The following is a 26,726-nucleotide window of genomic DNA, read 5'->3' on the forward strand; positions in this document are numbered from 1 at the left end:
TTTATAACCTATGCTTTATTTCGACATAATTAATGTTATCCGAGTTAGAATAATTCAACTTTTTTGGGTTAACGTGGATCTTAAGCCTATGTCTGTTTCAAAAAAAATAACCAAAAATAACTTTCAATTTTTTCTAAAATTTACAAAATAATATTACTTTTTCCGGTCAAATTGAATTGGATGAGTTTTAATGATATTTTTCGTTAAACTTTACAAAGTTATCTTCCCGCTTCCCGCTTCAACATTGTCTTTGTCCCTTGCTCTAGGTTTCCCCTTCTACTTTTTGGGTTAAGACATATTCTTGCCGGAGCCAAGGGCAGCATCGTCGCTGAGCGACAGTCCCTCTTCATGGGTTAGACATCTTCACGAAAAGTGTTTCTCGACCTCTTTTTGAATTTTTCAGATCCAAGCTTCACGTTTGTTCAAATCCGACACTCAGCTTGCGGGGTGTTAAGGATATTTAATACTAAATTATAGTTTACCATATATATCATATTTAATATTTTATTATAAGGCAAATATGTAGATATCTTCCTATTTATTGTTATTTCCATATATTACTCTTCCCATATTTTTGTAATTTGTTTGTTTATAAATAGATAACTTTCACACCATTTAGTCTCGCTGGATTAAGCAAACATCCTCCGAAAATATTTAAGATGAAAAAATTAAATAAAAATTATTTTTATGAAAGTTTATGGGAGAATCAAAAGCTATTAAATTGTAAAATATACTTAATGGCATGTTCAATTGAGTGAAGCCCTACAAAGACAAGAAAGTTTTGTGTCTCTTAAGGTAATGGCAACAATGTTTTTGTATAATCTTAAAAAATAAATATGTTTTTTTTTTTTTTTTTTTTTTTTTTTTACATAAATGGTCACATGACTAAGCAATGCACTAGTCAAAATAAAGTTGAGTTTTAATTATGAGGATTTAATATATTTTTATTTATAATATTTTAATAACTGTCTTATAGATTCTTCCTATTTTTCTTTTAAATTTATGAATATATTATGCCATATAAAATTGTAATTTTTTAATTTATTTTTAGGGATCCTCATAATTTCCCATTAATTAATCTATGCTTCTAAATTAAGAAAAATAATAAATTGGAAAAGAGAGAAAAGCATGACTAAAGTGAAATGGGCTTTTTGTTGCATCCATAATGTGATTGTGGCGTGCAATGGGCTTTAATGGGCTCAAGGAAAGTACTCTTGGAAACATCACTTTCTCCTTCATATCTCATCATCACATCCCCTCGTCCTTCACGTGGACCTAATTTCCCATTTATTATTTGTCGTCAAATAAGTATTTAATAATTGTCTATAAAACAAAATATTCGACTAATTTAAGGTCGTATTTTTACTATATACATTACATAAAAACATTATACGTTTTCATGAATATTATTTATTATTCAAATAAAAACATATTCGATCATATTATAAAGATGACATTCCCTTTGAGACAAGTCTGTTGGGAGTTTGTTGGATCCTTCTGATGTTTGGTTTTTATTTATTTATTTATTTATTTATTTTTTAAAACAAGTCTGTTGGGAGTTTGTTTACCCATCTTTTTCGGGAAATTAATTTTAAAGTTCGTTTGTTTAGTTATTTTTGGATTAATACTTTTAAAATTAAAAAAAAAATCATAAACTTTGTATATAATCTATTAGAATATATATATTTGTTTTATTAATATTCTTCAATTTAATAAATAAATAAATAAATAAAGACAAAGGTATATTTTTTTTATATACTTTTTAGGTTAATGATAGTACAAGATTAAAAGTGGTTTTTATAATTTGTTTTTTTGTTTTTGGATTAAACAAAAACGTGTGGATCACGTGCCCACTTTTAATATTAGTGCGGGGGACCAGTCGGCATTGCCCTTAAAAATTCACTACAAAAAGTTAATGCCTTCCCATTGGTTGCCAAAACTTTTAAAAAAAATTATAATAAATAATAAATAATTAAAAAGTAGATAATTAGAATAATTAATTAGATGTCGTTTTCTTTGTCCAATCACATAATTTCCACGTCATTTAATCTTTCACAATATATATAATTAGCCAATATTAAATCCATAATTCGTATTATTACACAATTTATTATTTTATTAATGGAGAATATAGAAAGAAAAAAAAAACTGAAAAGAAATTGTCATATGCATTGTGATTGCCCATTGCCAATATTCGCTCTCAATTTCTCACGGGGCAAACAATTGGCAACACGTGCCATTGACCAATAGATTCGAATAAATAGAATCGGCTCCAGGTGATAATTTCCACGTAAATCGGAAATTTTTGTATAATTACCAATAAGTCCCTCATGGGGGATGGCCCTTAACCATATATTATACTTTTGATACCCTCCAATGATTGTAGCTTTGAATGCAAAACATTAATAATTGAAGAAACGTGCTTCATTATTACACCCGTAAATATGACCAAATTCAAGGGCATTAATGTAACGCAACAAACAACCATTTCTCTATTTTTTTTTAAAAAAAAGGACCACTTTTCCGTTTCTTCCTTATCTATATAACTGTTTAAACCCTTAATTTCGTCCTCAAAAAACCTCTCTGAATTTTCCCACTAGCAATGGCGGCCGAAGAAATCCTCCCTCTTTTTGATCTATTCTGGTTTCAGAGCGCGGTTTTCACCGGGAAACCGCTTTTACCGACTCGCTTCGAGTCGCCGGAAAACCGCTTACAGAGTCCCGTAATGCAAGTGGTAAAGGTGAGATCTCAAAGCGAGTATCCGCTGAGCTCGAACTTCGCACCTCCGGAGACCGTTTATTACTCCGCCAATCAAAAGCTTCAGCCCATTCTCTCCGGGAAGGTGACGGAATTTGCCGGCGAGGGAGAGGGGAAACCGGCGAAGAAGAAACCGGAAGGGAGTGAAAAGGAGAGAAGAAGAAAAAGGGGGAGGGGGTTGAGTAAGAGCTTATCGGACCTTGAATTTGAAGAATTAAAAGGTTTTATGGATTTGGGATTCGTGTTCAGTGAGGAAGATAAGAAGAATTCGAGTTTAGCTTCGATAATTCCAGGGTTGCAGAGATTGGGGAAGAAAACAGAGGAAGAAGAAGGGATTGAAAGTGGGGTTTCGAGGCCGTATTTATCTGAAGCTTGGAAGGCGGTTGAGGAAGAAGAAGAGAAGAGGAGTCTGATGAAATGGAGAGTTCCGGATTTGGGTGCGACGGAAATGGACATGAAAGATCATCTCAAGTTCTGGGCTCATACAGTTGCTTCCACTGTCAGATAACACCAACTTTTTTTTTTTTTTTTCTTCATTTTCGAGTGTAATTTTGTGTGTTTTTTTTTTTTCAATTTTAAATTTGGAAAGTCCTAGCCTTTTATATACTTGAAAATTGTACTAAAAACTAAAATCCAAAAAAATAATAAAATTTCTAGCATTGTATGCTAGATATTAGACCCATTATAATCATAAAGAAATATTAAAAACATGAATTAAAACATACAAATTATGGGTGATCTCGCATTGATTAGAAAGAGGAACAAGTGTCAGTTACCCGAAATTCGAACAAGGTGGATTGTAAAATCCCACATCGATTGAAGAGAAGAACAGAATATTCTTTCTAAGAATGTGAAAATCAGCTCGTGGGAACCAAACATTGTTGATAAGAGTGAGAGAACCTCTAAAAACTTTAAGGAGAAATCCGAAAGAAAAGCTGAAAGAGAACAATATTTGACATGGGTACTAGCGAAGAAATACCAAAAAATTTTATTGATAATTTTTTAGTTCGATTATTTAAAAAATAAATTTGTTGATAATTATTATGAAGCTCTAATACCAATTGTCACAGTCGTAATTTTTCAATTGTGTGATCTTGACACGCTCACACCAATCTTAGAGGGGAACTCAGGCTCCCAGGCCCCATATATATTTTTCACTTAGACAAAGTTTATATGCAAAATCAAAACTTATTCGACCACACATGACATTTGCGCATCTGACTTGTTTCTACAGTAGACCAAGTTATTCAGCTCGACCTTGGCTCTACTCGAAATCAAGGTCTCTCAGCCCAATGTGGTCTTTACATTAATTAGCATTACTTAACACGGTTTAGAAAATAAATAAAACTCCTCAATTGGCCACTATAAAATTAGTATATTTTTATTTCTTTTAAAAAAAAGAATAAAAATAATTCTTGTGGGCAAATTTTCTCCCATTTTTGAAGCAAGTGGAAATACAATACGAGCTGCAATTTGTTCATAATAGTGGAATTAATTAATTAAAAGGATCTACTTAAAATAAAAGGATTCCCATATTCTCCAATGCATTAAAAAAACATGGACCAAACACTTCCACTAAAAGTAAAAAATTAAATAATAATAATAATTCCCATTTCCATTATTTTACTTTTCCTATCATGCCTTCTCTTTTTTTTCTCTTTCTAATCATAACCCATTTCCATTCAACAATAATTCAGTTGACTTTCAACTAAAATATTATCCCAGGCCGCAGAACAAGCAGGACATCAACATATGAAATGTACATATTGTCAACGCAAAGAAGAAAATAAATACATCCCAGCCCGCTCCACTAATCCGTTTATCGATCAACGTTCTTATAATAATTACATGAGACGAGATTTAAACTCGTGACTCTTAAGGTCGAGAAGCTTCTCGATCGATCATGGTTGATTTTTGTTTTTAGTTTCATAGCTACAAGGAAGGATTGAGGAAATGGGACATTTTTTAAGGAAATGATTTGATTAATTATGTACGACTATAATAAGGCTATAAATTTATATGTACCAAGTCAATTGTCGTTGCTGGAGATCAACTCGGGAAGTTTGAACGTCGGAGGCTTGTCAACGCCCCGTCGAGAGTACTCTCTCCATCGTCGAGCAGCAGCTGCAGCTCGCTTTGCCCGTTCGTTCGTTTCCTCTTCTGCATCAATGTAAAGCTAGTTATAGATTTAAACAGGGGAATTATATGTCGATTAACATATCGATATTGATATTTCAATAAACCGAACGTTCATCCAATGTCGAGCATTTCAGTTTATTGAGATATCGATATCGACATGTTATAAATTATTTAACACGTTGATTCGACATTAATATATAATGAAGATTACTTATCAATGGTTACCTGAATTTCTTTGATCTTTAGGGCTGCTCCCCCAAAGATTGCTCCAATATGAATCATCGCCATCGGAACTCTTCTTCTTCGTCATCCTCACCTTTGCTTGTTCCTGCAAAAGAACAAGGTCTATAAAGCTCCAGATATTACAAACAGAAATTATGAGCCAAAGAATCATGTGCTCGTCGTCGGCGTAAAACCCACCAAGACTTTTGATTGCCGCTTTTCCCATCGAGAACTTGCCTGCAACATTAGTAGCCACTTTTAATAGCAATAAAGGAAGAGATTTGAACTTCCGACCTCAAAAAAAAGAGTACGTATCAATTGCGGTTGAGGCAAGGAAGTTCAAGTCTAGTACTGTAACAGCTCAAGTTTCATCTATATCTACCGTTGTAATAGCTCGAGCCCACTACTAGCAAATATTGTCCTTTTTAGGCTTACCCTTCTAGATTTTCCCTCAAGGTTTTAACACGCGTCTACTGTGGAGAGGGTCTAGCCTACTCCGACCAGTGCCCTGCACCATACGGACTCTGATACTATTTGTAACAACTCAAGTTCACCGCTAACAATATATTGTCTCTTAGGTGTGGAAACTTCCCCCTAATAGACGCATTTTAAAACCTTTTGAAGGGAAGCACAGCTAACTATGAGTTTGGGCTACCATTGTAATAGCTCAAGCCCACCGCTAGCAAATATTGTCCTCTTTGGGCTTACCTTTTGGGCTTTCCCTCAAGGTTTTAAAATGCGTTTACTATGGAGAGGGTCTAGCCCTACTCCGACCAGTGTCCCACACCGTTTGGTAACTGGCTCTGATACTATTTGTAACAGCTCAAGCTCACCGCTAGCAGATATTGTCTTTTGGGTGTGGAAACTTCCCCTAATAGACGCTCTTTAAAACCTTGAAGGGAAGCACAGCTAGCGGTGAGTTTGGGCAGTTACAACCACTACGAGAGAGGTTTAAAGAACAGGGATTTAAAATGTTCATACCAGTCTAAAAACATCTACAGCTGATGATCCCATTCCAGAGAGCATAAACGCAACCTGGCCATAAACATTACAATTAGAAATCTTGATTTCTATGAAGAAGAAACGAGCATTAATCCTTCCTCTAGAAACTGCACATTACTTGACGGAGAATCAAACTTAAAAGTTGAAAATGAGAGGAAGGAATTGATGATTTGTTCAAACTTTCAATTCAAGAACAGTCCAATTATATATTAAGAATCTAGGACAAACAAAGATATGAATATTGCTCTTCATTACATACATTCACTCTTTCGACCCGACGCATTTCATCTTCGAGCAGAGATAACTGTGCAGCTGAAGTCCAATGGATGCAATCGACTGGACTGGCAAGAGATGAGAAAATAATAATCAATAGTACCATCAGGTAGATTTATAGCCATGAATATGAAAAATCGGTACTCAAATTAGCTTGACGAATGCCCGATAAAAGAACTCGTGCTAAGAACGACGAACATCGAGGAAATAAATTGGTCAAAGCATATGATCTCGAGCATAGTTTTCAACAATCAGTTTCTAAGCCAAATTATAACATGAATGCTTGTAATCATCATAAATCTAATAAAAAGTTCTAACAATTCCCAAGCTATGAACAGCAAGATTTGGTGAATGAAAACATTCAGTTCAGATTCAATCATCATTAAGTGAACTTACCAACTATCAATTGCTTCTTGAACTCGTTGTTGATTCCCGCACTGGTTGTACACACGAGCTCGTCCGAAATCTTCTTCAATCCCGAAGACGTCTGGGGCCACATTGGCACAACTTTTGCAGCCTGGAAGTAAGTTAAGCATAAAGAAATGACAACGGATAAATCATTGCAACTTCAAGACACATAACCGTTAGTTTGGAATAAATTTTGAAAAAAAGTGGAATGAAAGCACTTTTCACTAATGGGAAGAAGCACTAGAGAACATCGTATTAGGAACAACAATCCTCCACAATCGTACAATATTATCCACTTTGAGCTTTTAGTTTCCCAAAAAGACTCGTACCAATGAAGATAGTATTCCTTACTTATTAACCCAAGATCTTTCTATTGATTAGCCAATGTGGACTCCACTCCTAACAATCCTCTCTTCGAACTAAATACACCATAAAACCTCCCCTTAAGTCTATGGGGCCCTCGAACAGCCTCCCCCTTAATCGAGGCTCGACTCCTTCTTTGGAAACCTCAACAAAGTACATACTTTGTTCGACACTCGAGTCACTTTTGACTCCTTTAAAGCTCACAACTTCTTTGTTCGACACTTGAAGATTCTATTGACATAGCTAAGTTAAGGACATGACTCCGATACCATGTTGAAATCACGAACCTCCACAATAGTATGATATTATCCACTTCGAGCATTCTATTGACATGACTAAGTTAGGGATATGACAATGATACCATGTTAGGAATCACGGACCTCCACAATGGTATGATATTGTCCACTTCGAGCATAAACTCTCGTGGATTTACTTTTGGTTTCTCCAAAATGACTCATACCAATGGAGATAGTATTCCTTACCTACCTATAAACACATGATCTTTCCCTTAATCGTGGACTCCTCTCCCATCAATCCTCAACTCATCAAGCAGACAAAACTCTCACATACCTATACAGCTGAATTCATCAACAAACGCAAGATCCTTTGTGCTTGAATCATCGAAAAAAGGGTTGATTGCAGTCAAAGCATATCCATGAATTTCATCATAAACCATCCGCTGAACTGGATCACTAAGCACCTGCAATGAAGCATTTTATCTAAGACAAATGTCGGGAAACAATAGATCATCTGAATTCTTCATAGCTCGATTCGAGAAGCCCAACCTCATAGACTTCATTAATGAACATGCAGAAATTGGTGGTATCTGGATCATCGCCACTCAAGTCTGGATGGCACTCTTTCATGCAATTATAATACGCCTTCTTGATCTGTTCCGGGCTCGCATCTGGAAGCTATAAACGACAAATAGAACCATAATTTAAGACTTCAACAACTGAACGCAATCCAGATCGAAATCGAACGGCTTACCAGTCCCAAAACAGCATAATAATCATCGGCAACGGCCTCTGTTGATGCCGAATCCCTTGCTGTGACCTTCAAACTGCCGCAGTTCCGTCTCCCAGCGCCGCGGGCAATCGCGCCGCAAGAACCGCTAGGCTTAGAAAAGGAGCGCCATGGGCTTAGAAGAATCGGAGGTTGGAGTTTGATGGCGTCTGTGCAAACAGGAGAGAGCAACTGAGCCATTGGAGAGTAAGGTACTTGAAAATGGAGCGAAAAATTGAAGAGGAATCAGGGGAAGAGCGGGGGGTAAAAATGGAAAGGAAATGGAGTTTATGTGGGGCGTTGAGGAGATATTTGGAAATTCTGAGGAGGAAGAAAATTTGACGTGGAAGGGTTGGTGATGACGTGGCGAATTTTCAGCCACTCGAGTCCAATGAGTGTGGACCAAAATAGATAAATCTAGTGGGAGAAGAGGCGGGAGTGTACATTACGCAGAAGCAAAGCACGTGTCGGCTTGTGGATTATTGTTGTCTCACGTGCTAGGATGCCGTCTGGAATTGTCGAGCACAACGCTAGAGACTACTCTTTTGTCCCAAAATCCGATTTTCAAATTATTAGCAAATATGATAATTATTTTATAGGTTAACTTATAAGTTTATTTTAAATTCTTATGTTTTTGGGCAATAAATGAAAATAAGCTAATATAACTTTCAACTTTATTTTGTATAATCAATTTAAAAATTATTAATTAGTTCTCCAAATTTTTTAATTTTATATCTAATATTTTCATGATATATTAGAATTTTTTAAATTAAAGATTAAACATAATACTTAATTTATTGTTTATCAAATTATTTATAAACATATAGCCAGATGTATTATTTAGATTCAAATTAGAATTGTATTATATTTATAAATTTTGCTTATTTTATACCATATTATTTTGAGCCAAAGTATTATATGTGCAACCTAAATACATGAATTTATAGAAAAATATAGATTAAATTTATTTATTTGCCAAGATTTACCTAATAAATTCATGTAACTCTCGAGCAAATAATATAAATAATAATTGAATTAGTTGATCATCTTGTACCAGTATTCACCGATCTCGTTGTGAAAGACCAATTACTAACTGATTTATGGGTCCGAGGAGGATGAGAGCCCAATCCGAGAGAACGAAAGAACAAAGAGATAAAGTAATATAGCTTATTTGAAAAGTACATATCGCATTGCATACCAAACATCTTATACTCACTTGATATCGAAGACACCTGCCCTTAGCCTATCCTATCTAAGAAAACGAAATCATAAGAAAACACACTTGAGGATAATATTAAACTTCATAAATTCTTGCAATTTTAACCCTCCAATAAATCATCAACCATTTTAAAAACATGTTTATGCTATGAAATTAAATATATATATGATTTTGCCAATTAAAAAATAGAATTTTTAGTAAATTTATTTAATTGTTAATTTGTTAGACTTTTTGCACAAAATTTTAGTTTATTGAAATTAGTAATTCCATGAAGAAAAAAAATCAATATTTTCCACTCAAATCAAAAGCAGAATAATAAACTAAATGAAAATGAAATCTAAATTAAATCTATATGTAATTAAATTTAATTACATATACTACTTTAACTATAAAAGAAAATAAAAGTTCGTAAATGTAATTGAGGCTGTGTCAATCACATTAATTTTATGAAAATCTTTAGATTAAAAAAATATAAAGAAATTGGAAATACAAGATTTAAATCCAACGATGAAAACAAAGCTAAATAATGATAGTTTAAAATCCAATACTTATGAATGGAACAAATCAAGAACTCACCTTTTTGTGACAAAATAAAAACCAGGTAGATTGATAGCTTAATTCTCAGGTCACAAAGGATATAACTAATCAAGCATATGACTAACAGAGTTCTCCAAATTTATCCTAAAAATCTCCATTAAATCCCAAAAACATTCAAAGGAAACAAAACAAAGAGCTTCAGTCAGGCTTACAAAACCACAAAATTTTATAACTCTTAGACTATTTGCTGTGACTTGTTAAGAATCACACCCTCATATTTCACCTGGAACCACTTCATGGCATCTTCCTTTGTGACTCTGTGCTGGATCCCGACACGAGACTTGCACCTCCTGCGACGTCCAACACGGTATCCTGGTCGCTCCAAGACCACAAAGAAATCCATACCATAGATACCAGTGGATGGATCGTACCTGAAATGTCATTGTAGCATACATAAACACGAGATTGGTAACAGCGAAACTTCATACATAGTGATGATAGACTCATCATTGCAAGATCACGTATACCCCTACTCCTCAACATCCTCCAAAAAATTTCAATCTCGAAAGCCACGAGAGATCGATTTACACGTTTGGCATGAATTCATTCAGAACAAGGTAAGGACTGCCTTCCCTACTCATTATTCCAAATACCCAGAAAATTTCTAACCCTGACCTATAGAGATATCGATAACATCGTTCACAACGGGTCGGGAGATCTCCCCAAGCCAGAACCCTGTAGGGATTTGCAATCCCAGTCTCTTCTTCAACCATAGAACCAAGCACCTCATTTCAATTAACATACACCTCATTTCAATTAATGTTTCATTTCAAGTTAACCACATTCATACACAACACATAACAGAATCGCTTCAGTCGACCCAACTGAGGACCAAGCAGTAAGTTTCATTGAAATTTAGGCTCATAACATAAGGGATTAAGATAAATAATGGCTTACTTGATCCCAAGATCAATGTGCTCCTGAATACCAAAGCCAAAGCAACCAGTGTCACTGAAGTTCCTGCGAAGCAACTCGTACTCCTTAACCTTCAGCCCACTTTCCAAAAGCTGCATCGCCTTGTCGCCTCTAACGGTGACATAGCAAGCAATCTTCTCATTACGTCTGATTCCAAACGATCGTACAGTGTATCTCGCTATTGACCGCAAGAACAAGAGAATCGAAAATAAAAAAACACGAGAAATAACATGGCCTATCAGATCCAATATAAAGCTATGACTATCAAAAGATAACATCAGTTTCAATTCTACGAATGGATTGTAGAGGTTCGATACTAAATTTCTCGTTGTTTATAGATTTTCTTATTTTCCTACGGACCATTTCAGAATCGAAGTCAAGAGACTTCAAGGTGAGAGAAAAACATGTACCTTTGGAGAACACGGGGCTCTGGCCGCTGAGTTGCTCAAGCACCTGAGCAAAAGGAATCGTTAATGGCGGAAACAGAAATGAGAAGCGATCAAAAGGAAGAAAGAAAATGCACGGAACAAAGTAATACCTTAGCAGCTCTGGTGAGCCGATCTCCACTCTCACCGACTGAGATATTGAGGACGAGTTTCTGCACCTTAATATCCCTCATGGGGTTCGACAACTTCTTCTCCGAAGCCTGCGCCATATGAACAAACGAAAAGGATTAAGGAGCAGGAAGAAAAAATTAGCTATAGAAGCTTTCAGGATCGAGAGCGAAAATAAACACCATTGGAGTCTTCAGGCGGGCTGCTGCGGCTGGGGTGTTGCTGTTGCTGATGCAGATACTCAATCCAAGGGAGGGGGCGAAGAAACCCTAATATGGGATGAAGTAGCCGAAGCTAGGGTTTCAAATTGGCCGAGTTTATGGGCTTTAGATGTGGGCCTCTAAATTGTTGGGTTATGGGCCTGAAGTTGAAATTTTGTTGCAGTGGCCCAACACCTCCAACGTAATTTCAATCATTTTCTTTTCCGTTTTTCGTTCGAGAACTTATTCTCCACGAGGGGTGCCGACGAAATCGAAATAACTGAGAAATTGAATTGAAACTTAGTTAAAAAAATAATAATAATAATAATTAAAAAATTGCTTTATTTTCAAAACCAACTCAAATTTTGAGAAAAATAAAATATATAGTTTTAGACTTAATTTTATTATTGAATTTGATTTAAATTTAAGTATTTTTTAAACTACAAAAATCTTATAAAAAACTTTATGGTTGGTGTGGATTTATTTTCTAAATTTTTAAAAGTGTCTAACAAATAAATAAAAAATTAATTTTGTACATAATATGTTAAATGAATTTTTTAATTCATACATGGTCATATATAAATTTTAATTTTAATTTTGTGTTTAATGAAACACTAAATTAAAAAAAAAAAAAAAAAAAAAAAAAAAAAAAAAAAACTTTAAAAAATGAATAGTGGCGAACTTATTGCATTCGTAAGCGCAGTGAAATTCGTGTTCTTCTAATAGGCTGAAGTGAAATTTTAGGTAAGTTTTCAGCGATAGGATTGTAATTGTCTTTTAATCTCAACAATAGTTTTGCTGAAAATTGATTCGACTCTCAAAGTTGATTCAGCTTATTCTATTCTATATAGAATGAGGGGAGGGAAGCCGATATGAGTCGAGAATGTGGCTACTTATAATTCTTTGATAGCGGATGGAACTAGGAACTGCTAATTAAAATTGTCCCTCGATCTTATTCTAAATGCATAATCTCATTAATGAAAGGAAGAATATTGACAATGATAGGTTTAAGAATATTAAAAAATCCAACCATAGAAAAAATTGCACACATTTATATCATTTATATGTATTTAAAACAAGCAATGACTCTAAGAATATTCAGAAAATAGGATTTATATAATTCATTTTTTAATGGAACTCTATAGTAATTATAAATTTAGTTTTTTTTTTTTTTTTTTTTAAAATGAAAAGTAACGTGATCTCATTGAAGAAGACAAATGATAGCGATGGAAAACTATAAACAAATAAAAGGAAAATAAATAAAAGAAGAGGAGAAAGTGAATAAATAAACCCGTAGAGGTGCCCTAAAAGAAAACAATATTCTACCTTCATTGATGATCCATCGTCTTCAATAACCTTCTTTTTCGTGTAGTCTATGAGTTGATCCTCTCCTCTCCTACTTACTTTACTATATCAACTCTTCTGCAGATGGAAATGGAAATGGAAAGATTATAGCAGCACAATATTCTAAATGAGACCTTAGGATTCACCCAACAATCATGATCACTTTGGCTTTGTTCATACACCATACGCTCGGTCTGTTGGATGATGAAAGTCCCACATCGGTTAATTTAGGGAATGATCATGAGTTTATAAGTGAGTAATACTAACTTCATTTGTATGAGGTCTTTTCGGGAAGCCCAAAGCAAAGCCACTAGAGCTTATGCTCAAAGTGGACAATATCATACCATGGTGGAGAGTCGTGTTCGTCTAACATGGTATCCGAGTCATGCCCTAAACTTAGTCGTGCCAATAGAATGGTAAATCCTCAAATATCGAACAAAGAACTCCAAAAGAAAAAGGAGGAGCCCCTCCTCGAAGGCAGTAAAAAATGACTACGATTCCAAAAGAGGCGCACTTTGTTCGAGGGGAGGTGTTGGATGATGGAAGTCCCATGGGTTTATAAGTGAGGTTTTCCCCTTGGGGAAGCCCAAAGCAAAGCCACGAGACTTTATGCTCAAAGTGGACAATATCACACCATGGTGGAGAGTCGTGTTCGTCTAACACCGTCCACACATTGCCGCCGCCACTCACCCAACCATCGCCCACACCCAACAAGTTCAAGACAGCAGTTTCAGAACCCCTCCGGCCATGATCATCGGCCATTCACCGGAATCCTAACCAAAACGGTCAAATATTGTTTGATAACATTACATAAACACACTGAAAATGATCGGCGCTGGATTTAGAATATTGTGCAGGCTGTTTATGTAAGAACTCACCATTTTCATATACTCTATGATTCACTTCTGATTCTCTCCTACTTCATCAACTTGTTTATGGCATATCAGCTCTCCTCACTTGTTCATTTACACTGACGTTGTCAACTGCTAAATAAGACAACATGAAACTGATGTTAATTAATAACAATTAATTCACTAACAAAGAGAGATTAAACTAAACGTAATTGCGTTAAGCTCCCATTAACCCAAAGATCGTAAATGACAGCTCCCTCTATAAAATGTTGGTTCCATCAGGCTGTAAAAGACACACAAATTTAAGTAGCTCTGTCTCGTTCTTTTGAGTTCATACAACTCTTGTTTGTTATTTGTTTTCTTTTTTGAAGATGGCATTTTTACAGCTTGTTGCATGTTTATTTTTCTTCTTCGCCAACGTTTTGGCACTCGTTGATCCCATCCGTTTTAATGCTACTGTATCATTAGACGGATCGGGGGACTTCAAAAGCATTAGTGAAGCAATAGCAGCCGCTCCAAACAACTCCAATACACGATTTTACATTCGTGTAACTCCCGGCATTTACCGTGGACATCTTGAAATTCCACCGGCCAAGAAATTCATTGCTTTGATTGGCGATAATGCACTCACAACCATTATCGTCGACAATAGAAGCCACGGCACTGGATTCAAGACTTCTGAATCTGCAACTTTAGGTAATTACTCGTGTCCTATACTCTAATGTAAGAAGTGATTGAGTTGAGTAGTTGCTCATATAAAATTATTGAAGCCATGTCACAGATAATTTTTCCTTTTAAATTAGGCTTTCTTTTCGACTGTAGTTTGTATAATAATATGGTTTAAATCTTGACTACTTTCTTTGTTCTTATTTGATGCAGTGGTCAACGGTGACAATTTTATGGCCCAACATTTAAGCTTTGAGAATTCTGCAGAACCTCAAAACGGCCAAGCAGTTGCTGTTCTTGACTACGCAAAACACACCGTTTATTACGATTGCAAATTTCTAAGTTTTCAAGATACCCTGTATTCAAAAGGAGAATTCCAATTCTTTAGGGAGTGCGACATCTACGGAACGGTAGACTTCATTTTTGGAAATGGACTTGCTGTGTTTCAAGACTGTAACATATATGCTCGGTTACCGATGGATGAAATCACAGTCACTGCACAGTCCAAAGAACAATCGATGTCCCAAAGCGGCTTCTCCTTTCAGAACTGTACCGTCACAGTTTCGCCAGAAATAACAGCCAATAAGACTAACGTAAAAATCTATCTTGGTCGACCATGGAGAGAATATTCAACTGTTGTGTTCATGGAGTCATTTTTGGATGACAACGTGCAACCACAAGGATGGATATCGTGGGGAGGGGTACCAATAAACAACCTCTTTTATGCTGAGTTCGATAATCGAGGTCCTGGTGCTGACACAACACACCGAGTTAATTGGCCAACTTTTCATGTACTCGATAAACTGTTAGCGAAAAACTTTATCGTAGAAAATTTTATCAACGGGTCAGATTGGTTGCCCGAAACACATGTACCCTTTAGAACTGGACTTGATGCTTAATGAAATTAGCTTGGTTGGGTATGTTTTTATCAATACAAAACTCTTAATTGATCTAAACGAGTAGACTATAACGTACATAAGTGGGTTAAAAATAATGTTTACTGTCACCGCACAATTTAACCAAACCAACTATATCATAAATAAATTGGTATTAGTTCCATGTTTTGGCCGTAAACCACAAAAATTGTTTTCTAACTTAATTTTTCTCTTTATTTTAAATATTTTTTTGAACCGATTAAAAAATCAAATTTATTATATTTTTATGTAAGTAAGAACGGATATGTTTTCTTTTTCTTTCTTTCCTTGAATATTTAATTATGATTTTGATGTAATATGCATTTAAAAAAATTACAATGATTTTTGTATTCAATTATACAAAAATATTATTTAATTAAAGAAAATATTTATGGCTACCATTCATATATGGAAAATAATAACAGACAATTTTTTAATTTATTAAAATTTCGGTTATGAATTGATATATGGAAGGAATCCTGTATCTTTAACTGATTTCCAAATAAAGTTTAGGAATTCATTGGTTATAAATTCCGACCATTTCTAAATATGATTATTGTCAAAGATGAATAACATGTCTTCTTCCCTCTCGCTTCTGGGTGTTTTTACCATTCTTTTGTTATCCATTTTCAACCCCTCTATGTTCGTCATGGCAGAAGAGAATAGAAGCAACATCGATAAGTTTGTCCATGATACTTGCAACAGATTTCCAGATAACGAACTGTATAAGCTTTGCATTTCTGAGATTGATTCAGATTCTCGTGAAGATTTGAAGTCAAATTTGACAGGTTTTCTAACTATATTCGTGAATCGTACCATCAACAATTTCAATGACAATCTTGTGTTCCTTCAAAAAGAGATAAAGTCAGGAAAGCTAGATGCTGAAACAAAATTGATGTATAACAAGTGTTCGGAATCTTTTGGAATGGGATACACTGATTTGCAAGAGTCTTTGCACATATTATTGACCCAACCAGGTACAAACGTGTATGATTTACCGACGATGAGTGTTGATAAACATGTAGGTGTGTGTTTCGATGATTTCGAAGATGACCCTATTCCACCAGAGTGGAAGTCTCGTTACAACCGTTCATGGAATTTAGTGTCTCTCATTTTAGGAACGTCTAATCTCATTAAATGTAATCGTGAAGCTTCATGTATCCCTTGATTATTACTTGTGTTCTTATTCAAAATAAAAGTTTGTGTGATTGAGTATATATATTATTTTCTATATATTTTGAATATCAATTAAAGGTTTTAAACATTTTATTAATGATTTGATCATAAAAATTTCAAAATTAAACATATTTGACGGTAGCAACCGTGACAATTTAAAAAATTTCATTAGCCAGATATAAAACGTGCTAAAAAAACATTATTGATTCTAACCCAACAATCTCCAAACCTTAAAGTTCGCGAATTTTGTCTCTTTTGACATGTTATGCATAGCGGCCAGCCTCAAAATTTTAAAACACGTCTGCTAGGAGGAAACTTACATGCATTTGTAAAGAATGTTTTGTTCCTTTCTCCAACCGACGTGGGATCTCAAACATATCATAGAATTTCAAATCGCCATTACCATCCGAACCAAACAGTGAAAACGATTATGGGATTCTAACAAAAATATTCTCTAATTTTTTTTTTCTCTCTTTGTTTTAAATATTTTGTTGAACCGATTAAGAAATCAAATTTATTATATTTTTTATGTAAGTAAGAATTGATGTGCTTTCTTTTTTCTTTCTTTCCTCATAATTAATAATTAATTATGGTTTGGATGTAACATGCATTTAAAATATATACAATGATTTTTTTATTCAATTATACAAAAATATTATTTAATTAAAGAAAATATTTATGGCTACCATTGACATATGGAAAATAATAACCGACCATTTTTTAATTTATTAAAATTTCCGTTACGAATTGATATATGGAAGGTTATGAATTATTATATGGAAGGAATCCTGTACCTTTAACTAATTTCCAAATAAAGTTTAGGAATTCATTGGTTATAAATTCCTACCATTTCTAAATATGATTATTGCCAAAGATGAAGAACATGTCTTTTTCCCTCCTGCTTTTGGGTGTTTTTACCCTTCTTTTGCTATCCATTTTCAACCCCTCTATGATCGTCATGGCAGAAGAGGATAAAAGTACCGATGATACGTTTGTCCATGATACTTGCAACAGATTTCAATACAACGAACTGTATAAGCTTTGCATTCCTGAGATTGATTCGGATCCTCGTGAAGATTTGAAGTCAAATTTAACAGGTTTTCTAACTATATTCGTGAATCATACCATCAACAATTTCAATGACAACCTTATATTCCTTCAAAGAGAGATAAAGTCAGGAAAGCTAGATGCTGAAACAAAATTGATGTATGACAAGTGTTCAGAATCTTTTGGAATGGGATACACCAAATTGCAAGAGTCAATGCATATATTACTGACCCAACCAGGTACAAACGTGTATGATTTACCAACGATGAGTGTTGATAAACGTATAAGTGTGTGTTTTGATGATTTTGAAGATGACCCTATTCCACCAGAATGGCAGTCTCGATACAAGACTTCGTGGAATTTAGTGTCTCTCATTTTAGGAACGTCTAATCTTATTAAATGTAATCGTGAAGCTTCATGTATTCCTTGATTATTACTCATATACTTAATTAAAATAAAAGTTTGTTGGATTGAATATTGACTATATAATAACTATATTTTGTCTTGTCTCGGCAAACAAACTTATATATTGTAACAATTCAAGTTATCGCTACTAAATATTATTTTCTTTAGACTTTTTATTTCGTACTTTCCCTCAAGATTTTAAAACGCGTCTACTAGGAAGATGTTTCCATGCTAGGAATGTTTAGTTCCCCACTCTAATGGATGTGGGATCTCACGATCCACCCTCCTTGGAGGCCACTATCCTCGTTGGCACACTGCCCAATGTCTATTCAATCCACCCTCTTTGAGGCCAGCGCCCTTGCTAGCACACCGCCCGATATCTAGCTCTAATACCATTTGTAATAGCTCAAGCTCCTTGCTAGCGAATTTTGTCTCTTTTGGTTCGTTACGTATAGACGTCAGCCTCAAAGTTTTAAAACGCGTCTACTAGGAAGAGATTTACATGCATTTATAAAAAAATGTTTTATTTTTTCCTCCAACTATTGTGGGATCTCGAACATATCATAAAATTTTAAATCGCCATATCATCGGAACGAAACAGCGAAGATGAAGGAAGTTCTAAGGTAATTGCTGCTTACAATGCTTCAGTGAGCTTCAGGTATTTTTGGCATCGGAGAGTGTAAAATTAAATATAAAATTAATTTTAAAAGGTAAACTATTTTAAATATTTTAAAATTACTCTCAAACATATTTTTTTTAGTTACATAAAATATATATATATATAAAATGAAGTGTCGGATTTTGGTGATAAAGGAAATAGAATAATTGAATAACCACTTTAGGACCGATGCCGAAGACAGCTGCCTAGAGACCCGGCGTTTGAGTCCTGAAAGTCGAGTACTCTCTTTTTCTTTTTGAATTCACATTAAATATATATATATATATATATATATATATATATATATATATATATATATATATATATATAATATATATATATATAATAATAATAATAATAATAATAATAATTCAAATGACGTGGACATATTTAAATGCCCCGAAATAAAGTTAGATATGAAAAATAAATTCACTACTATAGTCAATTTCTAGAATTTAATATTATTAAAAAAAGCAATAAGTTAAGACTATATCTTTTTTTTATATATTTAGTCTCTGTCACACATGGTCAAAATAGACGGAGTAATGATACCATATTATTTTTCCTAAATAAATTATATATAAAAAAAAAATCACAAAAGAAAAAAGAAAAAAAAAAAAGGAAAACTTTCAATTTCATAAATATTACAAAATTTCCATCTTTATTACTAATTTTAATTAAAAAAGTGTAAAATTCTTAATAAATTTATTAATTTTAATAAAATTGCAAAATAATAACTTTGACTAGACAAATTTAATATTGAAAATGGTTTTAACTTACTTTTATAATAAAGCGAACGGTTATGGTTTAATAATGCCTTTTTGTCCATATCTTATTGTCAAACTATTTAAATTTTAAAATTAAAAAAGAAAACTCCTTTGGTCCTGCAAAAAAAAAAAAAAAAAAAAAAAAAAAAAAAAGCGGATGTATGAATTGTTAATGTTTTATCCCCTAGAATAAAATATCCACGTGTAGAAATATTAATAAAATAAGAATATATTCAGCTTGGACGTCTCCCGTTGTGCCACCGACAAATATGATTTTGATGCCTATCATTTCCAAGTCATTTCCTGGTTTTTTTTATTTATTTATTTAATTTTAATTTTAATTTTACTTTTTAATATAAGCTTCCTAAATTACATATTAATGTATTTTTTCATAATTAATTATTTAAATATTTACTTTATTTATCATTGTATTCGTACAAATAGATAAACAATAGATAAATTAAGGAATATGTAAGTCTTTTAACATACCGACTATTATAGATGTAACTATGATCAACATTTTAGAGTTGATCTATCGAACACATAGTCATAAGTGAATTACGAGTTATAGTTAGAAGTCATGAATAAATAAATACAAGATTTAAATTTATTATTATTTTAAAGTTAATTCATTACTAATTAAAATAAATGTTTTAAAAGTTTAAAATAAATATATATATATATAAAGTAAAAGCTTAAAAGAATATAGTCGAAAAACAAAAGAACCCAATGTTTTTTTTTTTTTTTTTAATTTGAAAAAAGTTAATTTAATATATTTATCACAGTTTTAATATTTTCTAATGCAATTCTGGCTTTTGAAAATTCACTTTGGGATAAAATAAAAAAACAAAATTTAAACCAATGGTATTGATTTTTTAAAATATTTAAAGAGAATTTTATTTATTTATTTAGAAATTAAATTCAAAATCAACAGATTTATACAAAGAATTTATTTTTTAAAAGAAAATATAAAATGTTTGTCGTAAAGAGAACGCTATTTACGTCATGCTGACGACCTGACCCGACGCCGTGGTAAAATCACCTCCTCGTAGTTCTGGTTACGATTACAAAATTGAAAATTAAAGGGGAAAAAAAAAGGAAAAAGGAAAAAGGAAAAAAGCGCGGTTACGTAAACGTCCGTCCTAAAAAGTTCGGCTGAATATATTTAAAGCTCTCTGGGCTGCGCATTTCGAGGTTCGCATGTCCATTTCTTCTGTTGGAGCCTGAAACCTGAAACCTGAAACCACTCTGTTTTTGCGCCTTCTCAAGAATCTCCGCCACTTTTCGTCTCCCATTTCTGTCGGAGTTTTGCAGAGAGAAATCGAGGGAGGGAGAGCTACAGTGTATTGTTGATGTTCATGGCGTTACAAGCAGCTGTTTCGAGGAAGGCGATAGACCGGAGCCTGAGATGCTTCTGCGTCGGAGTTAGATCCATGTCGTCTTGGTGGAAGAGCGTGGAACCGGCTCCGAAAGATCCGATTCTAGGCGTTACTGAAGCTTTCTTGGCCGATCCGAGTCCTAGCAAAGTCAATGTCGGAGTAGTGAGTTTCTTCTTCCTCCTGTCTTGTTCGCCTTGGATTTTGCTTTGTTTACTGTTTGATTGCTGGTGCAGTGTTATTTTTAAATAATTTTGTGCATGTTTTGCTTCTCTTGACCTTTTAACATCGAAGATCACGACGTCGGAATGAGAATTTTGATGTTTCTGATACGAGTGATGCGAAATTTTCATGATCGGAGTGGAAATCGTATTCCATATGTTGATGTACTGTTTGCTTCAGCCGTCTTCTGTATATTTCTTGATTTATGCTTGTTGATGTATAAGTTTTGACGTTTCTGATACATGACATTACGTTGTTAGGATCTCTCTCATATAGTCCTTTATGACCCTGGCTGAGAGCGCGCATGCGATTAGCTTCCGAATTAAGCTTGTAGTTCGTCAAGTCCTTAAATATTGGGGAATTCCATGTGTGAGAACTGTTTAGGTTTGTTGAATCTAGAAATAGGAGATTTGTCTCTGTCAGCTATTATTTTAATGATTCTGCTGCCCGAGATATTAGTTCAAAATTTTGATGGCCATCTCGTATGATTCAAAACATTCTTCAAGTTCCTAATATTTGTTAATTATTATTTTATTGGCAAATTAGTATATCTTTTGATCGTGTAATGCCTTTTTCAGTGTTTAGCTTCTGGTACGAGAGCGCGCATGCGATTAGCTTTAGAATTAAGCTTGTAGTTCCCCAAGTCGTTAAATATTGGGGGATTCCATGTGTGAGAACTGTTTAGGTTTGTTTGTTGAATCTAGAAACAGGAGATTTGTCTCTGTCAGCTATTATTTTAATGATTCTGCTGCCCGAGATATTAGTTCAAAATTTTTATGTCTATCTGGTATGATTCAAAACATTCTTCAAGTTCCTAATATTTGTTAATTATTATTTTATTGGCAAATTAGTATATCTTTTGATCGTGTACTGCCTTTTTCAGTGGAATCTTTAGATTTATCATTACGTTTCCTCCACTTCAGGGTGCATATCGAGATGATAACGGAAAGCCGGTGGTCCTCGAATGTGTCAGGGAAGCTGAACGGAGGATCGCAGGAAACCTGAATATGTAAGATGGCGTCTCATATATCGTAGTTTTTTTTTATATAGAACTTATTTATCGTAGTTTGGATACACTCGTATAATCGTATTTTCATGTTATAATTTAATTAACAACTTGCTGTTGTGATTGCAATCTTTTACTGTCGTCTCACCGAGTTTATTGTTCTATCCTCGCCAACTAGATGGATTCCTTTTATATTCCCTGGAATTGGACCATGGTCCATACATTGCGGAATTTTTGCATTTGATACCCGTACTTTTTCACTTTCCATTATTTTCTTGTGGATTCAGATTTTGACATTTCAATGTAAGTGAGCTGAAATGTCGTGCTTAAATAACTGTTGGAATTATCTTGCTCAACATCATTAGACTGTTGGATTAAGTTAGCACTTGTGAATAGAAGTGATTATAGTAAGCCATGAATTGGCATCAGGTTTGCTAGAGTAATTGACGAATAGGTTTAACTTCGAAGGTTCTTAATTCGTTTTTACCTAATAATGCATTAGGTTCTGCTTCTGCATTCTAAAACTTGAAGGGAATAGGCATTCCACGAAACTTTTATTTGGAAATCTACCTGTTTGTGAGAATAATCGGAAGGAAAATTGGACGACATTTATCTGAGTGTTTGGTTAATTTTTACTGCATACATCTTGATTTTTTTGTGCACAAAACAAGGCATGTCACCTGCTTGAGCGCCACACTTGAAATTAATTTATTTATTTGAGGCCTTTCAATAATGGTGACATTTTGTCTATTCTACCAGGGAGTATCTTCCAATGGGAGGGAGTACAAATATGGTGGAAGAAACACTGAAGCTGGCTTATGGAGATAATTCTGACTTTGTCAAAGATAAGAGGATAGCAGCTATACAATCTCTTTCTGGAACTGGAGCATGTCGTATTTTTGCTGACTTTCAAAAGCGTTTCCGTCCAGATTCCCAAATCTATATACCAGTCCCTACATGGTCCAAGTAAGAATTGTTGCTGAATCTGCATGCAAGTCATTTAAATTACTCCAATTCCATAGGGAAAATATACTACTTCATTGGTATGCTGTTTCTTACATGAAGATTTTCAACAGCCACCATAACATCTGGAGAGATGCACAAGTTCCTCAAAGGACATACCATTACTATCATGCAGAGTCTAGGGGATTAGACTTTGCAGCACTCATGGATGACATAAAGGTATTGAAGCATGTCAACATATCCATGCCGTCTTATCTAACCCTAGAACTCTAATATTCACGTTAATAGTGCCTCATGGGCACCCTGTATTATGTTGATTTCATTTTTCTAATGCTTTTTTTTCTTTGTTAATTTGAATGACCCTGTTCAGAATGCTCCCAATGGTTCATTCTTTCTACTTCACGCATGTGCTCACAATCCTACTGGAGTGGATCCCACGGAGGAACAATGGAGAGAGATATCGTACCAGTTTAAGGTCAGACCTTTTGGGATGATTATTCATACTTACCTGGCTGTCACTACTTCTTTGCCAGATATTGAGCATTGTGATCTTTTCAGGTTAAAGGTCATTTTGCCTTCTTTGACATGGCATACCAAGGTTTTGCTAGCGGTGACCCAGAAAAAGATGCAAAGTCCATCAGGATCTTTCTCGAGGATGGCCATCATATTGGAATTTCTCAGTCATACGCTAAAAATATGGGACTCTATGGCCAGAGAGTGGGATGTCTAAGGTATGTGCCTCTGGACATCCAAGGTTCCATCTCCATTTCCATTTGTTCTTCGGTGTAGTTTTGTTTAGATGTGAAGTTTGATGTGATTTTAATTACCAATAGCTATAAATTCCTTGGCCAGACGTAGTGTAGTGGTCATTAGATCTTATGGTTATGCATTACCGATTTGAAGATGCACAAATGAAGTCATTAAAAGCCAAGCATATGACAAGTTTGTTGAATAATATATTAATAGAGTTCACAAAGAATTCCTCGTTTAATAGATTTGTGTCTTTAAGCTGATAAACTGATCATTTTACTTTGCTTTATATTTTTAGCTATCTAGTTCATATGTTATTTGCTGGCATTAATTCTATATGGAAATTGATTGCAGTGTACTCTGCGAAGACGAAAAACAAGCAGTGGCTGTGAAAAGTCAGCTGCAGCAGCTTGCCCGACCCATGTACAGTAATCCACCTGTTCATGGAGCATTGGTAGTTTCAATCATCCTTGGGGATCCAGACTTGAAGAAGTTATGGCTGAAGGAAGTTAAGGTAACTATGCATGATTGATTGACAATATCCATATATTTATGCTCTATGTCGTCATAGAACTTCTCTGTATTCTGCTTCGTTTTTGTCGTCAAAAGAAAATCAGAGTGCATAAGTTTTTTTAAATTTGAGATAAACATATAGGTGCTGATTTTCATTTTCTTATTGAACAAATTGGAACGGCAAATTTCAATAATATTTTCTTGTTTGGTTATTTAGTACAAATCTTCAGAGATGGAAGATTTTCATTCAGATGAAACTTAACTGTCTTGAGAAATCTTGTGGCTGAGGCCAATCTATTCAATTATTAAAATTAAAAAAAAAAAAAAAAAAAAAAATCAGTTCAACAATTATTCCCTCCCCGAATTGATAGGTGTCCTCATCCTCACCTTATTTTCTGTATTCAGGTAATGGCAGATCGAATAATTGGTATGCGAACTGCTCTACGAGAAAACCTTGAAAAGTTGGGATCACCATTACCATGGGAACATATAACCAAACAGGTACTTAACATTTTCCATTTCCCAATTCTAATGCCTTCTATTTGCTTCGTCTAGGTACGTGTCCGGGTGCACCTCTTTTCTTTTCCTTTTTTTTTTTTTTTTTTTTTTTTTTTTTTTTTTTTTTTTTTTGCAGTCAACTCCAACCTCACAGTATAATAACTTGTAAATATTTAAAGAAAACTGAAAGAAGAATTTGTGATTCGGTGATTAGTCGCAAGAAGGATGGGTGTGGTGGAAGATGCAGTCTTAAGTATGTTTCTTATTATATTTTTATCTATTTGCTAATCTTTATTGGTTTTTTGGTGTTCCATTGCAACAGATTGGCATGTTCTGTTACAGTGGATTGACTCCCGAACAGGTCGACCGTTTGACAAATGAATATCACATTTACATGACTCGAAATGGCCGCATAAGGTAATTTTATAAATGAATTAGACACATGCATTGGATTGATAATCGTTTTTTTTTTAAATTTTTTTTAATTTTTAAAATTTTTAATTAATTAATTATTATTATTATTATTATTATTTTATGTCTTGGTTTGTAGCGTTTTGCTTCTTCATAATTTCTTTGGTAAAATCAAATCCAAGTCAATTTTCAAATTTGCTAATTAGTTTTTTTAGTTTTCAAATTTTGGTTTAGTATTTGAAAAATGTTGGACTTTTGTTGATAACCATTTGAGTTTTTGATTTTTGAGAATTAAGCTTATAAATGCGGCAATCATATATTGGTTTTTTTCATAATTCAAGCTAAATTTTGAACATTAAAAAAAAAAAAAAAAAAAAAAAGTTTTTAGAAATGTGTTTTTGTTTTTAGAATTTAGTTAAGAATTCAAACCTTTACTTAGAAAGAAGATGAAAACTGCATTTAACAATTTGTGAGAACAAACACAATTTTCAAAAATAAAAAATCGAATGGTTATCTAACTTAAGCTTAGTTTTTAGTTTTTAGTTTTTTTTAGTCTTTTTTTAGTTTTTTTTTTGTTAAAGTGAAAGTGGAAGTGGTATTTACGGTCTTAATTTTCAAAAAATAGAGAACCAAAAAATAAAGTGAGTTGGTTTGATTATGTCTTTCATTTTTAGTTTCATGTGTTTGGATATAATGTTTATTCGTTTCTTCATATTTTTTTTTTCGTGAAAAAAAATAGAACTAAACCCACGGCCGTCGAGTTGGACTTCTATTAAGTCTACCGACAGCTACTTCTGAAAATAGGTTTAAAGAACTTTTAAACAGGAAAAATGGGGCGGCGTTAGTTTATGTTTTGGGCTCCTCATTATTTAACAAACACTACTAAAATATCTTTATTTTATTATCTACCTTCTAATTTATGTTTTCAAAATCTTTGCAAAATGCTCAAATTTTATAAACTTAAAAATATGATTTCAAATGTTCCTTTATCTTAAAAATGGAAATCAGAATAAATAAATGAGAAAACCCGTCTGAGTTTCAAAAACGGAAAACTAAAAACGATGTATTAAAATGGGGGCATGAGTGGTCTGTTTGCTCACGAAATCAGTGTCTAAACAGTATGGCAGGTGTTACAAGCGGGAACGTATCATATCTGGCAAACGCCATTCATGAGGTGACAAAATCTGCTTGATTGCGACTCACAAATTTTGTTCGTAACGACACTACAGGGGAGTCTCTGCTTGGTGAATAAAAAGGTACTACAATCCTTCCATCTTCCTTTTCTAACTGGGGAAGGGAGGGCGGCCACACAGATTAAACATTGATTTTTGTCCTCGTAATTCATGTTAATTTTGGATTTCCAAGTTTTTGAGTATGATAATGTCAGTTTGGATTGTCAAATTGGTCAGAATATACCTTAATTTTCCATTGCCGGCTAAATAATTAAATAATTGATCCATTTGCTTTTCCTATATGACTTTATGGAGGGTTTCGTAGACATGTTA

At 33.9% G+C, this 26,726-nt stretch overlaps 4 protein-coding genes and 1 pseudogene across 8 annotated transcripts; 3 read left to right on the forward strand and 2 right to left on the reverse strand.

The window, feature by feature from the left end:
- The first annotated feature begins 2,536 nt into the window (after positions 1-2,536).
- LOC111811624 (uncharacterized) lies at positions 2,537-3,439 on the forward strand. Its single transcript, XM_023698561.2, has one exon. The coding sequence runs from the start codon at positions 2,603-2,605 to the stop codon at positions 3,263-3,265; it is 663 nt and encodes a 220-aa protein (XP_023554329.2). The 5' UTR covers positions 2,537-2,602; the 3' UTR covers positions 3,266-3,439.
- A 1,084-nt stretch (positions 3,440-4,523) lies between these two features.
- On the reverse strand, positions 4,524-8,449 carry LOC111811180 (DNAJ heat shock N-terminal domain-containing protein). 4 transcript variants are annotated; one of them, XM_023697933.2, is made up of 10 exons: positions 8,155-8,449; positions 7,950-8,078; positions 7,735-7,864; positions 6,790-6,910; positions 6,380-6,461; positions 6,100-6,153; positions 5,317-5,355; positions 5,122-5,224; positions 4,783-4,917; positions 4,524-4,689 (listed from the first exon to the last, which is right to left on the reverse strand). In XM_023697933.2, exons 1-9 carry the CDS (start codon positions 8,368-8,370, stop codon positions 4,787-4,789), a joined length of 1,005 nt encoding a protein of 334 aa, XP_023553701.2. In that variant the 5' UTR covers positions 8,371-8,449; the 3' UTR covers positions 4,524-4,689; positions 4,783-4,786. The 4 variants fall into 4 exon arrangements, with proteins under 4 accessions (XP_023553701.2, XP_023553700.2, XP_086974409.1 ...); XM_023697932.2 differs by having other exon boundaries at positions 4,524-4,917; XM_087118283.1 differs by lacking the exon at positions 6,100-6,153 and having other exon boundaries at positions 4,524-4,917.
- Positions 8,450-9,965: 1,516 nt separating this feature from the next.
- LOC111776479 (large ribosomal subunit protein uL5) lies at positions 9,966-11,784 on the reverse strand. 2 transcript variants are annotated; one of them, XM_023655931.2, is made up of 5 exons: positions 11,637-11,784; positions 11,439-11,546; positions 11,311-11,353; positions 10,883-11,078; positions 9,966-10,356 (listed from the first exon to the last, which is right to left on the reverse strand). In XM_023655931.2, the coding sequence occupies exons 1-5, from the start codon at positions 11,637-11,639 to the stop codon at positions 10,161-10,163; spliced, it is 546 nt and encodes a 181-aa protein (XP_023511699.1). In that variant the 5' UTR covers positions 11,640-11,784; the 3' UTR covers positions 9,966-10,160. The 2 variants fall into 2 exon arrangements, with proteins under 2 accessions (XP_023511699.1, XP_023511698.1); XM_023655930.2 differs by lacking the exon at positions 11,637-11,784 and having other exon boundaries at positions 11,439-11,555.
- A 2,436-nt stretch (positions 11,785-14,220) lies between these two features.
- Positions 14,221-15,414, forward strand: LOC111776460 (putative pectinesterase/pectinesterase inhibitor 7 pseudogene; annotated as a pseudogene).
- A 5,250-nt stretch (positions 15,415-20,664) lies between these two features.
- LOC111776287 (aspartate aminotransferase, mitochondrial) lies at positions 20,665-26,693 on the forward strand. Its single transcript, XM_023655701.2, has 10 exons — positions 20,665-21,023; positions 22,004-22,089; positions 22,846-23,052; positions 23,163-23,268; positions 23,420-23,524; positions 23,608-23,780; positions 24,154-24,313; positions 24,718-24,813; positions 25,133-25,227; positions 26,341-26,693. The coding sequence occupies exons 1-10, from the start codon at positions 20,835-20,837 to the stop codon at positions 26,411-26,413; spliced, it is 1,290 nt and encodes a 429-aa protein (XP_023511469.1). The 5' UTR covers positions 20,665-20,834; the 3' UTR covers positions 26,414-26,693.
- Positions 26,694-26,726: the final 33 nt, after the last annotated feature.

Source organism: Cucurbita pepo, chromosome 15 (genome assembly GCF_057944985.1).
Source record: "Cucurbita pepo subsp. pepo isolate OVF chromosome 15, ASM5794498v1, whole genome shotgun sequence".
In the NCBI taxonomy this organism is placed as follows: domain Eukaryota; kingdom Viridiplantae; phylum Streptophyta; class Magnoliopsida; order Cucurbitales; family Cucurbitaceae; genus Cucurbita; species Cucurbita pepo.

Coding starts and splice junctions, on each gene's coding strand:
- LOC111811624 (XM_023698561.2), top strand. CDS start 2,603: ATGGCGGCCGAAGAAATCCTCCCTCTTTTTGATCTATTCTGGTTTCAG.
- LOC111811180 (XM_023697933.2), bottom strand. CDS start 8,370: ATGGCTCAGTTGCTCTCTCCTGTTTGCACAGACGCCATCAAACTCCAA. Junction 6,911..7,734: donor TGATGAATTCAGCTGTATAG/GTATGTGAGAGT, acceptor ACTTACTTCCAG/GCTGCAAAAGTTGTGCCAAT. Junction 6,154..6,379: donor GTCGGGTCGAAAGAGTGAAT/GTATGTAATGAA, acceptor GTTTATGGCCAG/GTTGCGTTTATGCTCTCTGG.
- LOC111776479 (XM_023655930.2), bottom strand. CDS start 11,555: ATGGCGCAGGCTTCGGAGAAGAAGTTGTCGAACCCCATGAGGGATATT. Junction 11,354..11,438: donor GGCTCACCAGAGCTGCTAAG/GTATTACTTTGT, acceptor CCTTTTGCTCAG/GTGCTTGAGCAACTCAGCGG. Junction 10,357..10,882: donor CACATTGATCTTGGGATCAA/GTAAGCCATTAT, acceptor ATGACATTTCAG/GTACGATCCATCCACTGGTA.
- LOC111776287 (XM_023655701.2), top strand. CDS start 20,835: ATGTTCATGGCGTTACAAGCAGCTGTTTCGAGGAAGGCGATAGACCGG. Junction 23,525..23,607: donor AGATATCGTACCAGTTTAAG/GTCAGACCTTTT, acceptor TGATCTTTTCAG/GTTAAAGGTCATTTTGCCTT. Junction 24,314..24,717: donor TATGGCTGAAGGAAGTTAAG/GTAACTATGCAT, acceptor TTCTGTATTCAG/GTAATGGCAGATCGAATAAT.